A 17,827-nucleotide genomic window follows, 5' to 3' on the forward strand; every position below is an offset into this window, starting at 1 on the left:
GCAGCAGGTGGCGTCTGACTGATTTCTTGTTTAATAGAAATATAATGCTATTTTAAGACCATTTATCTGCCCTTACAATGCTTGCACAGAGACTATTTTAAAACTGTGCCTTTGCCTGATTTTATATATATCGTATAATGAGAATTTAGAGGCATTTTTATCCCATTATATCAAACATTAAGTTCACACAACATTGGGGTAGAAAGGATTTTTACACCACTAGCCGGGTCCATTTATGGCATTAGCATGATGCATGTTATCTAAGTCCTGTACAGGGGTCTTCTCCCTGGTCAATGTTAACCAGAAATCATTTGGACTGTGCTGTTGTTAAGTGGATGAACTAAGAAATGCTGTGTGCAGCAAATGAAAATCATCAATTGCAGACTGACAATTTACTCTATAGGTAAAATGCATAATGTATAGAAATACCTATAAACCTCTTAAACTAAAAGATAATATAACACCAAAACTCTTCTGAGAAAACTACATATTTTGTTCATTCTGTTCTCATTCCATTCATCAGCCTGGCACTGATGCTGGGTTCATACTCATACCACATATGAATTGCTTGGACAAAGACAAGTATAGGGGAGAAACAACTTTCCATTTGGAAGTAGTGCTGACTCTTTGGAATCAACTCTCCAGTAAATCCCAGCAAATACCAACAAATTTACAGAAAATGTGTGCTAAGCCAAGAACTTGACAGACAGCTTGCCATTTCAGTTTCAGCTTAGAGATGCAGTTATCTGAATAGTACATAAGTTTGTAGAATATACACTATGGTAATGAGAAAAATACAGCCCTTCCAACACCCCTGCCAGTACCATTTATCTATCGTCATTTGGAATACTCTCAAATAAGCATCAAATAAAACATACTCTCAGGATACTCAGCTATATTGTGAAAATTCGTGCACTAGGGCATCAAGAAAGAGAAAGGAAGAAAACCTGATGCTGCAAATGACAATGTGAGAAAATCCATATATTCATATATTCATGTATGTTCATATATTTTAATTTTAATAATAATAGTAAATCAAGTTAATAATCTGACTCACTGTGACAGGTTGTAGGGCAAACATTTTTCAATCAGGAATCTCTTACACCAAGAGACAAAGACTTGTCTTCTTTCCACAGTGTCACTTGTGGCCAAAGGGATCTAAAAATAAAGGATGTGGATCTTTGCCACACATGAAATACAGGTGGTATGGTGAGGATAGGGATGTCCTTGCTGTTGTCAGACCCAAGCAGAGCAACCCTCAGGTATGGGATGCTCAACCTACCAAAGTGCTGGAGCCATGCACTGCCATGACAGGGCCCACTGACAAAGAGGGCTCAACATACCCTCACCATGGGACTCAGAGGCATCTCCCTAAATTCCCTTTGCATACAAATAGGCTAATGTCCTAACATGTAATTGGCTTAAGTGACATGCTGGAGATCTAACAAAAGACAAGAGGAACAAAAATGCAACAGTGGTCTGTTCTGGTGTAAACCCTACAGCATGCCAACAATATCTGCAGCTGCTGACCTTGCTATATTCAGCCTTTGCCTTTTTTTTTCTTTAGGCTCAGGAAGAGGTTAAATGAGGTGGAAGATGCATGTTGTAAGTTCATTCAAGGGAATACAGGATTCTCAGTCATCAGAATATCTATATCAGAAAGCAGAGTGGAAAGTGATATGAGTTATACTGTCTTTGACTCATTTCAGATATATTAAATTATACCTCCAAATTTCCTGGCATTAAAATAAACAGTATCTAGTATGGTATTTTGAGAGCTGTAGACATTGTGGTAGTTGACCTGTGAGCTCCAAGGAGAGCTCTCCAAAAGGCTCAGCTGCATTTTCTGCAAATGCAGTTTGCATCCTCACGTGTGGGGGTTTTTTTGCAGGCATAAGACAATGTCCTTGCTCCTCAGCTGCAATTGAAATGCTAGAAGCACAAGCATGCAGGTGGCAAGGGCAAGGCAAAATGGACATGGTCCGTGTATTAAAAATGGATTTTTTCAGCATGGCCATAAGTACAGGGGAAACTCCTCACTAGGAGGCAAAAAGATGTTCCTCGATGCTCCTAAAGAGGGGTTTATAAAGAAGGGTTCAAAAGAAAACATTTTTAAGAGATGTTGAAAAGAACCATGTTTTCAGTACATCATCAGACACACAGAGGCAGCATTTTAACAACAGTTTCTGTTGCTTAATAGACAAAGCACATACTCCCCTGCTACATCAACCCTCCCTTCGCATTTGGGGACTGCATTATCTGCAGTGTCTGGTCGCTATTTCCCTGCCAAAAAGTAGAAAAAAAAAATCCATATGGTTCCCATTCTGTGGGGGAATATGCAACCTTCCACACAGAATCTGCACAAGAGAAAGATCCTATTTGCACTGCAATAAACACCATTTGCTCATGCCTCATGCCTGCGGGCAGTACTGAAAAAGTTAGATTCATAAATAGTATCCTGGGGCTCACATAATGTAAGAGTATTACCGAGCATTATCAAGGCAGCAATTTTCTGTTGCAATAAGCCACACAGTCAGATGTTTGAGTTGGAAAAGACCTATCTGAATATTGAGCCCATTGGCCAGCAAATGCACAGTATAGTCCCCCAGATATCAGATATTAAACTGTTACAGTACCTCGCAATCTTAGACAAATGGCCAGGAGGACTCCAGCCTCTGGAACATTTTAAATGAGCTTCCTTACCATGCAAGTACAAGACCTCTATCTTGTTCTTAATATGAGTGCATAAAACTACTAAAACCATGTTAATACCACAAATTGAAAAATAAATAGCATATTACAACAGGCACACTACCCCCCAAAATAAAACTCGAGTACCTTTGTAAATGGGATTCAGAAAAGGCTGATTTTAAACGAAAAAAAGGCACAGAGAGATTGCTAGGTGAAAAGTGCTTATCTACTGAAGCGTATGTTTACCATATCTTCAGTAACTCACACTGCAGTGCTATGGTACACTACGGGCTGGATTCTCCAGTCCATTATACCAGCTTTATGCTGATGTAACTCCACTGGATGCTTAAACAGAGCTACATGGGCATAAAAACAATATAATGAAATGGAGAATCAAGCTTTACAATGTAATAGACACTGAAGAAAATTATCTATTGCTTAGTGGGGAAAAAAAATCTTAGTTATTTTTAGTGAAAGCCTCTCTCTCGCTCTCTTTTGTTTTATTCCTGCTATAGATTTTCAAGGCAAATATGCAGTTATACAGTAATAAAAGTGATAGTACTACATCATGAGCAACGAGAACCCATCTTTTCATTTGGAAACAAGAGTGCAGATTCTTCCCTGAGGTTTGGTTATGGTTCAACTCAAAACCTAATATAATCCACACCTCTTAAGGAACTGCACATTTTAAATACCATGATACCTGCAGAGACACGTCTCTTTAGTAGACTTTCATGGTCCATATAATCCTCTGTGGACTTAGCAACTTACACGTATCAAAATGCATCTATTGACCCAATAGAGAGCTCTAGTAGATGTCAGCACGTGCAGTGAATCTTTCTTCTTAAGTTTTATTGGTAATTCATAAGTCTTCTTGAATCATCACCTCAACTTGGTTATCTTTTACATTTCCCATCCCCAGCCTCAGTTCACTAAGCTCCACACCCAGTGGGAGCACCAGCACACACAGATCTGTGCAACTCATGCTTATCACAGCAGGTCAGCACCTGCTTGTCCCAACTGCTGCACAGACCAGACCTGCTACAAGGAAGTGGCCTTTATTTTACAGATCTTTGCGCAACATTGTTCCATGTAAACCTTAACAGCTTGACCCACCTTACTGCCAAAGTATTATGCAGCATCATTCATGCAAGAGGGGGTGTGGGCACAGCATCAACACAGGGGGGGCTGTAAGCAGCAGCTCTGTGCTCACTTCCAGACTGCCCTCACCACGAGGAATATCAATGTGTTTGCCTAATGTCCCTTCACTGATAACTGAGTTAACCTGTTTTACTTCATAGTCATTAAGAGCCTTTAAGTCTCTTGCACCATGACCACACTACTGCTATGATGCCTGTGTCTCGTGTCAGCAAGCAACAGACTGCATTTACATATTTTACAAGCAAAAAGCATCGACTTAACTAAAATAAACCCCATGAGCAAAATTTTCAATGTTCTTGCAAGTAAAGAGGTTTATGAAAAATAATAAAAATTTATATCTAACAGGATATGTAGAGACGACTATGTGAATGCCTGGGCAGATTAAAAAAATCCAGTGTAACATGGCAGGAAAACAATTGCATAACTTTTGATGGACAAATTTTTCTGCATAGTAAGAGCTTCTTTGATATTGCATACAATCAAGTTCTCACCACAAGAGCATTTTGAATGATGGTTTAGTTCTGATGAAACTGAAAATATTTTGACACTCTAGAAAGAAGAGATACGTCAAAGCAGTAATTAATTGTCACTCTTAGAGAGATATCTGGTACTGCAGTATATCTCTTGCTCTACAAATAAAAGAATATTTAAAAACTGCACAGCTGAAATTCTCCGTTGTATACAATTTCTTTTCCAAATGATCAGTGACAGCGTGTTCAAACGATTGAGTGACCAAACCATCCGAGCAGTCTGACCTGAACACCGTGCATGCTCGTTGATACAAATCATGTCTGATTCTGAGGCAACGTTCATAACTTCAAAAAATTATTCTTGAATTAAAATAATATTAATCACAAGGATCATTCAAATTACAGTTTCCAAAACATTCACATAACTGACATGCAGGAATTTATTTGAAATAAAAGCCAGTTTTTTGCAAGAAACACTGGTGGATTATGAACCAGTGATGATTTTATTCAGAGACTATAATATTTTACCAGCTGAAAAGTATAACAATAGAAGAGAAAAACTCATTTGGAGGTCAAAACAGGGAAACAGAAGCAGAGGAATCTGAAATCACAACTCCAAAAAAACTATCTTTTCTTCTGAGTTTGGTCTCTTCCTCCACACATGGGAATATCACGAGTCCTACAAAACCATTGCTTGTAAAGGGCAATTAATCAAAATAGACTATTACTATTGATTTTAGTAGGGTTTTTTTTTAACTAGTGGGAATGTTAGTTTTTTTCCTAAATGTTTCAACTAGCAGTGCCCTAACAAATATTTAACAAATAAAGTCATTCTCATCTACATCAATAAATTCAGCTGGAGAACATAGATCGGAGTATGCATGGAATTTAATAATCATATCAAACATCTCTCTGATCAAAGAGTGACTGTCAAGGGGTTCAGGGTCAAACCTCCTGCTTCTTTTCAAATTGTTGTTAACCTCTCTGAAAGGAGAGCTAGATTTCAAGGATATCTTTTTCTGGTTCATGAAATATTTGGAACTGCAATCATGCAGGTAAATAATGTGATGATGTAATTTCTCTGCTCAATTTGAGAAAAAGTTGCAAATCCTTGTGTCAGCAAATGGTAGCTGAGAAATGAAGAAGAGTGTTGCTCAGAATTTTACCCCTGAATTCCATCTGCTTACACACTAATTTAAGGCTTTCTCCCTATCTGGCATTTTTATTCAGACAATGCCATGGATGCTAGCCAGCCTGCAGAGAGAACCCCAGATGAAGTAATAGCTCTATTATCCAAAATACACTGGAATCTTCAATGATTATTTTAACAAAAGCAAAGTCAGTAAAGGAAAACTTTACTGGTTTCCACTTCATGACAGAGAGAGATTAAAAAAACATCCACTAACATTGGGCAAATAGAGATGGAAACTATCAGGAAAAACAGCTTCCCATTCAAAAAGATATTGCAAACAAGAGGGCATAAAAAGAAAAGGGAAACTAAAAGCAGAACTTGACAGTATAGCTTTACATGCTTCAGACAAAATATGACTGGGTCAATTTGCTTCTGAAAAAGTTTCACCACAGAAAGAGAAAATAGAAGATGACATTCAAAATAATTTTTAAAAAGGCATAAGAAAACATGCATTCCTTACCCATTCTGTATAGCAGCTGTTGGATCATAAGTCAAAGCCATGCCAGCCTGCACATAGTTAGGGAAGAAAAACAGATTTTTACTATTACTGCAGGAAAAAAAAATGACATGAAACATATTCTAAGCCAATATGAATAAAAACTGAATGCAACTTATATGGAAATCTAAATTCTTAAGGGAAGCTCAGATGGCCCAAAGCAGCACGGAACAGATTGGTTACCTCCCCTGCCTGAGAGATCACTGAGAAACAGATCTGTTCAGTCTGTTGGTTGTCATCTCTCCATAACATTTATGGCAAATGGAGCTTTTGTTGCACCAGTATCAGTTAATAACTCCATTGAAATCTATGCGTTTACAGCTGATTACTCACTATAAAAAGACAGGGTCAAATCCTGCTGTTGCCTGTGAGACAGGTAGTTGGTAAACATTCCAAAGTTAACTTCATGAGAGATCCTCAGGAAGGAATCTCATCTTTTCTGCTAAGGTCACACCCTGCATGACCCTAGCCTATCGTTTCCCTGGGGTGCCACTCATATTTACAGTTAATTCATTACCATGAGACAAGAAAAAAAATGAGTTGTGAAGCAGAAAAGCTTGAGCTTTTAAACAAGGCTTTTAAAATACTTCAGAGGTCTGGACAGCAAAAGAATTTGTTAATGTGTTACACAGAGCTTTTCAGCTGCCATTTACCACCAGGCAGACAATGACCTGTGCAAAAGGATTTGGCAGTGTCAAAACATTGTCCAGTTAACAACTGTCATCACTGCCACCATTAGCAGACATATCCATAGGTACCACAGGAGAGTGAGAGAGCAGGGTCGGAGATAGAATTTACTGCTCCACCTTATGCTCCAAGACAGCAGTCAGGGTCATGCAGGAAAGACCTTTCCCCCCCCCAGACATGGAACAGACAATCTCTCCTCCCACATACTGCATTTGCTTTAACTTTTTGCCTTCCTTATCTATTTTTTCCCCTCCCTTTGTGAAATACATTCCAACGTAAGACACTACCATGAGATGGAAGATGGGAAGAAATTGCCCTTTGTATGGGACTAGAAGCATAGGGGAGAGGAACCCCATTACTCAAGGTGTTGCTTTCCCATTGGCAGCAGCTGAAAAAATGCCATGGCACCATCCCACTCCAAGCCACTGTTTCTCTTTGTTTGTCATACATATCCTATGTTTGTTGCCTGAGACAGGCAGCATTTTCTTCAAGGACAGATGCTTTACCAACCATGTGGCAGGGTCTGTGCTCCTGCTGGGAGTTTTTAATGCCCCTAAATCCATCTACTAAAATACTTTTGAATAATGGCGTCTGCCCCCTTCCAGATGGTTGCTCCAACAGGTCAGGAAAGTGTTTGGGCTTGGCAGGTTCCTCTGCAGGCAGGTGAGCAGCCAGGGTAAATGCTCCGGTGACAAGCAGGCAGAGAGCGGGCAGCACTCCTGGAAGAGCCAGGTTAGCCAGCAGCTGCACAGTGGTCTAGGAGGAGATGGTCCAAATTTCCAGAGGCAAAAAATAGTTTCTGCTCTGAAAGGCAAGGTTTCACACTACCTTATGCCGCCAAACAAAAGGTTCATGTCTTTATTAAATTTGTATAATTTTCTCATTATTCTTTTAAACAGATGCTAGGGCAAATGCTTTGCTTTGTGAAAATGCCGCTGTTTTAATAAAATATGTAGTCTCTCCCAAGCAAAGGAGACTAAGTCAAAGTACACGTGGTTGTTTTTTAAAAAAAGTATTCACTTAATACAAAGAAAAATAAAATGGCTATTTCTGCAAGTTTAAAATGTCAAAAAAAATGAATTTAGGGTGACCTCAACCACTACTAATTTTGATGTAAAAAATAAATTAGCTCAGAAAATCATCATCCCTTACTTAGTTTTATATTCTTATGTCTTATACGTTCTCAGCATATTATAGTGTTTGGAAAGGTTGCATTAATTCCTAATGGGAATATGTGCATTTCAAAACAAAAGAGAGATAATAAAACTTTAATATCATAAATGTTTTTTGAATGCAATACATTTTTGAGGAAAAATACTGTCTTGTTCTCCTTTCTATTTTCAACACTTATAAAATTTGTTATTGTTCTCTTTTTATACTCCTGCACTGGTAAAGACAACCTAAATAGTACGTAAAAGCCCTAGAGGGACAGAAAAATTAGCTCTAACAACTCAAAAAAAAAAAAAAGAAAAAAACCCATCAAAAACCAAACCTTTTAAATAACTTAAGATATTCTCTATAAATTGAGGTGTTGACATTTTAACGTCTCATCACATATCTACTCAAGACTAAGGACAAAACCACTTATAATTTCTTGGGAAAGGACAGATCCAAGCTTTCAACATTAGGGAGTTTCTACATCTAATCGTCCTTAGAATTGCATGGATCAGAGCTCACTATATTCCACAGCTCACATTAGTGACCTTGGGACAAAATGGCAACAAGGGAGGTAGTTCTGTGAGGAAAGGGGAAATGAACAACTGGTATTATTTTAGTTTCTTTGACATACGTAAGAATGAGGCTGCAGAAGAGACAGAATGCAGCAGCTCTTTCACTGCAGCCCAAACAATGTTCACCATCCATGTGAGACCTGCAAACACATATTTATGCCACTTTCAGTTATGGTGCTTTCCTCGTGGATATTTGAGTACGGACCCTCAGCTTGTCCTCCAACTCATCACGCCCCAGACCTGTGTGTGGGTGCATGCAGACAGACTGCACATATTCCATTCTCTATATATTAGCATCAGGCCCATTACATAGTATCACTATTAGGAATAGGGGACACAGTTGTGTGCCTGGAGAGTATAAAATATGAAAGGCTAGACACTCCTTTCCTTATCCATGCTCCATACCGCATGGAGACAGATTATCAGAATCTGTTCAAGTACTTCAGCAGTGACCACTATAAATATCACCATCGCATTTACCAATAAAGGAAAAGTTTCACATTAGACAAAGAGGACACAGCATGTGGCAATATGTGCATATTGTAACCACCTACAGTTTGCCCAGTAATATTGCTACTATCCCCCATTGCTGAATAGCCTTAAACAGCTGCTATTTCAAATAGCTGCTAACACAGGACTATTTACTTCTTTCTCATCAAGTTGTGTAATTCCTCCCTACAAAATTATGCTGGCTAGAAGCCCAGGAGTGGCAACAGTTAGCCTGGACCAGTCAAAGATTTATGATCTGAAGTATCCTCATTCATCAGGAATAAAAACTGATGTGCAATAATAACTTACTGGAAAATTGTTTGCACTTTCCTCCATAGCACACAAACAGGAATTCCAAAAATACCAAATACAGAATATGAGGGTGGCATCAGACTTCTATGTGATAAAGGTCCAGCTTATTCTTTCAAAACCAGAACTGAATATAGCCATCACAGCGCTTAATACAGACTGAGCTATACTGAGGCAGAGGCTGATGCCTCTATAGCAGCCCTTTGCTGTACTGTGTTTTCTTCCGGATTTTTTGCATCCACTGCTTTGCTCATGTTTCAGTGAAAGGACACGGTCTTATTCCTGCTTCTGATAGTGATACTTCCCGATGAGATGGAACCTGAGAGAGTGGTACTGATGATGGACTGCTGCTTTAGGAAAGTATTTGTCAGATAAATCTTCTATGAAGGAATAACTGAACCACATAATTTTTATGCCACTCAGTCAGATAATGGATATGCACTAAGCTATTGAATGAAAATCTTGCACCTCAATATTTCAATATGCAATCCTTTAAAGTAATCAAAAAAAGGGATAGCTGCTATCAGTTCCATACGTAATGGAAATAAAGATCCTTCTTAATGACTACTGGTCTGTTCAGAAAGTCAGGTGACATAGAAATAAAACAGCTTGTTTAAAATATCATGTTTTTAAAAAGACTATTTAAACCACGAATTTACTTATCTCTGATACTTAAGACAAAGGAATGAAAATTTTTGCTATTTTTCTGCATTTTTCTAACTATTGACATCAGTAAACAAAGAGATTCTAAGAACAAGAGACTCAGTCTGCACCTTTTTAAAATTTTAACTCTTTCCTTCAATAAAGAGCAGGAAATATCAAAAAGCCTCTGGAAGGCAAGGGTTCCCCAGGAAGTTTGAAGGCCTTTGTTCAACACTTCACGGTGAAAAATTTTCCATGGGCAAAGACAAGGTGTTCCGTTTCTTGGTGGTTTTTTTTCACCTCTCTTTGTTATATTTCGAACATAAATGAGCACATTTGCCTCATTAAAAAGACTCTTAGACCATCACATTTGCATTTCTTATGTAAATTGGATTTGTAAATCTCTCAAAGAAATGATTAAGTTACGGAGTGATTATTAAAAAAATGATCACACCTTCAATATCGTGTGAAACAAGGTGGGTTCATTATTTCTCTTCCAAATCTCTGTGACATCTCACAAGAAGAACATTTATGAGTGCAGTATCTCTCTTCCAGCAAGCATAAATACCCATAAATGACCATTTTGTTCTGTGCATCTTTGGTGCATCTCAGCCTCTTTTGTGTTGCTGGGAAGCAGCTTACATTAACAACTTCACCATCACATCACCACCTACTCTCAGTGTACATGTCTTTCCAACTCTGGGGGCAAAAATTCACCATAATATCGACTGGCTACAGAGATGTGCTAGACCTCTTCCTCAGAGGTGAGACTTCCACATTATCTCCTCGAACCTGTCCTGGTCAGTCTATGCCTAGTGCTGGAGCACCTGCACAAGGCAAGGCTGCTGCCACCACAGAATTTCATATTGTGCTAAAGGCCACAGTCCTACTAGAAAAAAATTGGAGAAGCCTACAAATTAAAAAGGGGTGAAATCCATGGATGTGATGGGATTTCCAAGCAGAAGACCCTTTGGATTTCTCCTCCTTAGGGTGAGATTTGGAGAGGTAAGGTAGTAGAAAGATAAGGCAGAACTTGGAAACACCATCTCAAGACTATTTGGGAGTGGCGGCCCTACATTGGAGACTGGAGAGAAGCTGACAGACTTAGTTCAGGTGAGCCCCAGAGTGACTGCCAGCAGGAGGGAGCCTCTGCATTTCACTGTGGCAATTACGCAGAATTACCTGTTCTGTGAAACATTTGCATGGAATTTCTACACTCAGACTCAAGGGATTTCTGTGATGAACTGATGTGGGAGTTAGACCAGAAGACAAGTCTCTCTTCCCCATCTCCTCTGACTCATACCTTCGTCTTTTCACAGGAGGACTATCATCCCAGGGGAATGGATGTGCCCTTGGCTACTACAGCCAAATCAATCGAAATTTCAACACTCAGATTCCTGTACTTGTTTTGTTACCATTGCTAATATCTGCCAGGCATCACAACACAAGCATCTCTTGTGCTCTGACAGCAGATACTCTGAAACACTTGGAAGAAAGAAGAGGGAATAGGGTGAAAAAATCATCAACCCAAATGAGATTCATTTAAAATACTAATTTTATAAAATAAGCTCAGTCACAAGTAAAGTCAACTTGGCAGAATTCCTTCCTTTGATTATTTAAACAGTTCTGTCAGAAATATTCCACATTTAACCTTGCCATCTTCAGGTCTATGAACCATTCACTCTGGGGATCCAGCACATCCATTTTGCCATAAATCTGACCCAGTGTTATATCAGCTGTGGATTACAGTCACAACCGCACACTAGATGTGTGTGCTACAGTGAGTTGGGAAGACTTCCAGGGATGGCTTGCAGCACTACTGAAAATGGCAGCCCACCTGTTGGGGACACAGCAGAAAAAGGTATGTCCTTTCCCCTTTTCTACAACATCTGTTTGTTCTGCCTAAGAAAACACTGTTGTAGGAGCAGAATTCGGAGGAAAACCCAACTACAGAAAAATCTCCAGGGCAAATGGCATGACATTTTTCACCACAGAAGGAAATTCAAAGCCAAAATGAAAACTAAGAAAATTCATCTCTGAGAACAGGTACAGGGATGATTCTATTTTAACCAAACCACTGCCCTTATTAAGAGTAAAACCAGTCCCTTATAAAATCCTGATTTCAGTAACAGTGATTTCATAGGTCATTAGTTAAAAATATTACTATGTGCTTTATAAGCTCAAAATCCAACCATTTAAACTGGTCTTTGGGTTTTGAGCCACTAAAGTGCCTTTTCAAAATGTTGCCCACAATGACAGAGTCTTGTGTTTTGAAGAATATTTAACTCATTGCTTTGCACCTTTTCACTTATTGGTTAGTTATCTTTTTTGCTAAACTAAGTTTTTGTTGAAAATAAGCATGCAAAGTTCCAATATTTAACTTACATGCATGCTAAATATATGTAGTAAATGACTTTGTGGGTGGTTTACATATGAGGGTACTACTGCTTATCTGGACAGAACTGGAAATTGGCTCTCACAGTAAAGAAAAGTTATTTGTCTAGGTATAAGATACATCAGCCCTAGACGTTGAGGATTATAGAGCACAACTAAGTAGTACCTATCTCCTTGGAAGCATATAAACAATCTACGTCTGAGTTATAAATGGGCCTGCCACAAAACTACTAATCATTTCTAAATGCATGCTGCTGGTAAAGAAGGGACAACTGGTACCAGGAACAACTGCTTTTGCCCTTCGCTGGTACTGACTTTAAAAAATTCAGGAAGTCTCTTAAATTACCCATTTTTTATGTTTTTCTCTCTAAATTACTGTTTGCATTAGGTAAAGTTGTAATAAGCAGCAGATAAAAAGAGAAACTATTAACAAAAGCAACATTCCCGAACTACTGGGTCATCTTATTTTTCTAAGAAAGAATTAAAAGCATGTTTAATTCTTTAGATATTCCACCAACTGGTCTTGAAAGAAAACAAAGGAGAAATGAGGAAAGGAGGAAGAGAAGAAAGGAGAGGAAAGAAGGGTAACCTTTTGATTATTTAGAAACAAAAAATGCAATCCAGATTATAGAAGCAAAAGAGTATTCAATAGAAGAATAATTGGTAGCAATTACTAAATATCATTATAGACATCAGACCAAATTCAATGGCAAGTGGGTTGCATTCAGTGGTGCATCTCATTGTTGTGGTATATGCCTGTGGTATCACCCTGTAATGGTGATATTCTCTTACAAGAAAGACAACAAAAATATTTTAATTGTCTAAATTTTACAGAAACTAGCAAATGAAATGCCAAAGACTTCAAAATATTATGGCTCTAAAAAAACTCTTAATCACTCTGGGCTGACCAGATATAGAAAGGCTACAATTTCCAGAACTGTAAACAATAATAAACTTTGGGTAGATTTCTCCCTTTCTACTAGATAATTTTCAAACAAATTCTCTCTTAAATACACGTATCAAAAACGTATTTCTGAATAACCAAAACAAAGCTTCAGTAAATCTGCAATAGAAGATTATCTTGCAAAATTTATGTTCAGGCTTTTAATCCAATCTGATCTCAATTTGTGACTACACTTAATTCCCTGGGTGCATTCTCAGCTAAATGAACATTTTTCGGGAGCTATGTCACCCACCTCTAGACTTGTCAATTGCAATTTAGAGGTAAATTAAATCAAATATTTTACAGACAGAATTTGAATATGATTATACTCTCTCGCCATCTCAATATGATCTTGTCAGGACAAGTTTCAAAACAGAGTGCTGAATTAAACCAGGGTGACATATGAGAAACTAGCCTGAAAAAAAATTACTGACCTCTGTGCAGAAATTATGTCAGCAAATATTTCCAGCATTTGCAGGTTTCACTATACATTTATTGCACTTCTATGTTAGATGTCTAACTTGACAGCCTTGTACAAAACCATTGCTAAATCCAAACTCTTGGCTCCTTAGTCCAGAACTGGTCAGCCATCACAAATCCTTAGTTAAATCTCTCGGTAAATCTGTTGAGCATTTCCTGGGACTTCAAGCAAGAGAGGTAGGTCAAGAACTAAAAAGTGCTATTCAAGATCTGGCATTCTTCCCTGGTTGCAACTGGCCAAATAACCAAGTACCAAACCCACCCACTCCCACCCCCCACTTCCTTTAAAAAGGAAGCCAATTTAACAGCCAGTTAAAGTATTTCTATATGGCTGTGAAGAAATCTATAAAGATGTATATGATAAGAATAAGATTTTCTATTGCATTCTGCAATATGACCTGAAAACTTTACCAAGAAAAAGAAAGTAATCCTGTTTTATAAAATTCCACAGAAGTTCTTCATAAAAGAGAGTAAAACCGCAGAGAACAGCATGGCCAGAGAGAACACTGCAGCAAACCTGCTTCTCCCCACTGAATCTTCTGCCATTCCCTCCCTACAGCAGAGTACTGGGCACAGTTGTCTGTCTCTATTTTGCATGCTCAAGTTTGAGGCGAGTGACAGAATGGCTGGCGTAATTTCTCTCGGATCTGCCCTTCCGACAAATAATCCTCATGCACGCCTAATGTTTTAAAATGCCCTTCACGCAAGTATTCAAGAATGCAAAGCCAAAACACATCTTGATGTAGATACCAAAGGATTTGGTCAGGGCGGAAATACTAAGGGAGTAATCTCTTGGATGCTATTTCAATACTTTTCTTTGGGGAAGAAACAGAGAAAAAGTAGAGGTGAGGGGAATATTTCCAGATACCATTTGTAATCGGAACCATGACACTTGTCATATATCAATTATTTCTCACTACTCACTGCCTGTTCTTTTTAAGAGAAATTAAAGCTGACGGGAATAATTGTAGGAAGGTTACCTGAATGCTGCTACTTAGAGAACAACTGAATGATACATCATGCTTAGAGTAAGATTATTAAGAGACAAAGAGTTAGAAAAACCCTATTGCATATAAAATAAAAGAGTAATTATACAAAAAAATTTCACATTGGAGATAAGAAAATTAACAACAGTGGGGAAGAAATCCAAGAAATTATTAACCCTAAAAGAGAATATGTATCCTTGTCTTTGACACTCTGAGTAGTAAATATCTAATGTGCAACAAAGTATTAACCAGATGTTAGTTAACAGAGAAAATCTAGTCTGAAATATTTCTGAGTTTGTATCTTTACAATTTTTCCACATTTGTACATTATACCATGACAACAGCTCTGTAGTTGACTGTGATCAACAATAAGGAATGACATCTCCCAGCACTGAAAATTAATTTTTAAGTGTTGGTACTATAAGCACACCAACCACACCTTGCCTCTAGCTCACCATGATATTACTGTGCTTAACAGGTAACACTCCACTAGCAGCAAATGAACTATGCAGGATATAATAAGCTGATGCCTAGAGGCCACAGGCATAATGGTGGCTTGCTGGCTTTAACTATATTCTCTTTTTTCATTGATTTGAACTGAAGGAAAAAGAGAAGACTGGAGATAATAGCTATGATGGTATTTACTGTTTAAACAGGGATTTAGAGGTCTTTAAAATACGGATTGTTGACCTTATTGAGGGTTTATTATTGTCTCCTATATATATACCTTTGTTTTTTCAAGCTCTGTTTACCCTGACCTGAGTCTACTGCTTGAAGTACTTCTTGGTCACTTGTTCCTCAGCAGACCCTTAATGTGACAAACCCTAATGGCTCCTGAGAAGACATCTCCATTTCTTGAGACATACAGCACAAGACACTGCAATGAACCTTTGGAGACTTCTGCAATCTCCTAGAGCAAATGTGTCTGCTGCACTGAGATTTTCAGCCCAAAATTTTCAGCTAAAAATGGATCATTGCTGTTGGAACAGGGTACAATAACCACCTTGGTGGTGGGAGAAATTTGTACACTTTCAAACAGCCTTTCTGTTTGTGTTAGGGTATGTATGTCATAAACTAATGGTCTGAAAACTATCAGCTAGCAAAATCAAATCATTACAAAAAAGTAGAAATCATCTAGTAATCCTCATATAACTTAGAAATACCAATTATATTTTTTTAATTTCCTTGTAAAATTGAAGCAAAACCCACCAAAAAACCCACAAATAAACAAACAAACAAACAAACCAACCAGAATTCCCCCCCACCAGCTTGTATTCTTGTGGGTCCCAATTGAGCAATATACTTTTTTTCATTAAAGTCTCAATCATAAATACAAAGAATAGTTGTTTAGGATAGAAATACTTGTAAGTCCTTCAGCCTTCATAGCTATCACCATGTATAAGAAGGGACTATGACCAGGTCTACCTTATTTATCTTTATTCTATAATTAAATTCCAAAATAGTAAACAAACTCCTGAAGAGTTAAATAATTTTCTTTCCTCTTTCACTCGCATTTGGGGACACTTCACATACAAGAACACAGAAAAGAAACTCCAGTAACAGACTATTTGCAGCATAGCAGAAAGCAACTACTAGATTATTTTAAAACTTTGTACACATGATGTAGCTGATGCTATTGTAAACCATTTTGTCTTGAACAGAATGAAGAACTCAGCCCAAATAAGCTTGCAAAAAACTTTTACATGGACCCTACATCTGGATGTGTAAGTACATCTCTCCTTTTTTGGAACAGCCCACCTATTTCCTAATAATCTTTTATCACCAGGAACTAGACGGAGAAAATAACACTGTTCATTTGCTTCAGTGCAAATTGATTTGATTTGTAAAAGGTACACCACAAGTGCTGACTGGCACACCAGTAAGAGAATACTTAGGTCCGGCTGTAGACAGAGTGCTCACGGTGGGACCAGGCTGTGCACTGTTCTACACCAAACTTGGAAATTTTCCCTTCCTGTAACTTACACTCCACACATTATCATAAACCTTCATCTCCCCACTGCTTACAAAGCTTTTTCTGTATGAAACTGCTGTATTTGGTGTGCAATCTGATTTCTTCGTAGCCCTGAAAGGTAGACCTCCAGGTCTGTAGCTGACTTCTGCCAAACCCCAGGAAAATAATTGCCGCGTGGCACTTACCTCTCCTTCTCTGGGCCACGGCCTTCCATTCTGTGTGTATTTGCTTTGATTCTGGCGCTTCTTTTGCCCTCCATCAGCAAATTTGCACAGCAAAGGCTCAGTGGGGGCTGTGAAGACAAGAAATCCAGTCTATATTAGCATCCCCCCCAAAGAAAGTGATTATACCAGCAACAGTAGTGCTTTGTAATACTGATCTTTTGAAGTAAAATCTTGCCTTCTGCAGATATTTTTTGCCTCTTTTAGCCTTGACTCCAGTGGCAGCTGTTCTTATTAACTAAGCTTCAAAAAATATATACTGGCAGCCCTTAAAAGAATTTAGCAAATATTGTTGAAAAAATAATCAGCCTACGCAAAATGGTAAATTGCTGTAGTGGAATAGTATAGTCAGGCATTAGTTCCAGCTAAGTTAGACACGTATTCATGACCAGCATTAGTGCAAGGATAAACACCGCTTTACTAAAGCAGCTTTCTGTTTTTATTGTAAAAACTTTGCAAGAACCTGTTTAAGGAATAAGTGTTCTCACTATTTCAGTGTTTCTCAGCACCCAAACCTTTAAAAATCTGAATAAACAGAACAGAATAGAGACTTTTGCCAAGCACAGTCCAATTAGCTTTCTTTTCCTTTTAACTCCTCTTTTAAATAAGTTGGCAGTTGGCAGCTGAGGAAACCTTTTTCCTCTCCAAGTGAGATCTGAAGTGTGTGAATACAATAGGGAGGTGAGGGGAACCTGAGAAAGAAAGGATATTCACAGTGCTGCACACCCAAAAAGGCAGCCCACAAAAGGGCCCTGTAGTGAAGAAATCACCACACATCAAATGGGTACAACAGGAAGGGAACTTGGTGTCTTGGGATCTTTTCCCATCCATCCAGTTTATAACAGCCTCCCAAAATATTTTTTTAGTGTAATTAGCATGCTGGTGGGTAGCCTGTCGTTGCTGCTTCATCCCTAGAAAAGGGGTCAAATTATCCCCACTTCGTTAGATGTATGTGACGGTTGTC

General features: G+C 38.3%; 1 protein-coding gene across 6 annotated transcripts in view; it reads right to left on the bottom strand.

The window, feature by feature from the left end:
- Positions 1 to 17,827, bottom strand: part of RBMS3 (RNA binding motif single stranded interacting protein 3) — a 598,526-nt gene that overhangs the window by 73,521 nt on the left and 507,178 nt on the right. For all 6 annotated transcript variants that reach the window (XM_018075572.1, XM_018075575.2, XM_018075573.2 and 3 more), the window contains 2 exons: positions 16,828 to 16,934; positions 5,975 to 6,021 (listed from right to left, as the gene is read on the bottom strand). In XM_018075572.1, the coding sequence (XP_017931061.1) occupies positions 5,975 to 6,021; positions 16,828 to 16,934 (154 nt within the window). The remainder of the gene's footprint in view (positions 1 to 5,974; positions 6,022 to 16,827; positions 16,935 to 17,827) is intronic.

This window comes from Manacus vitellinus, unplaced genomic scaffold (genome assembly GCF_001715985.3).
Source record: "Manacus vitellinus isolate BGI_N305 unplaced genomic scaffold, ASM171598v3 scaffold_3_pilon, whole genome shotgun sequence".
Taxonomy (NCBI): domain Eukaryota; kingdom Metazoa; phylum Chordata; class Aves; order Passeriformes; family Pipridae; genus Manacus; species Manacus vitellinus.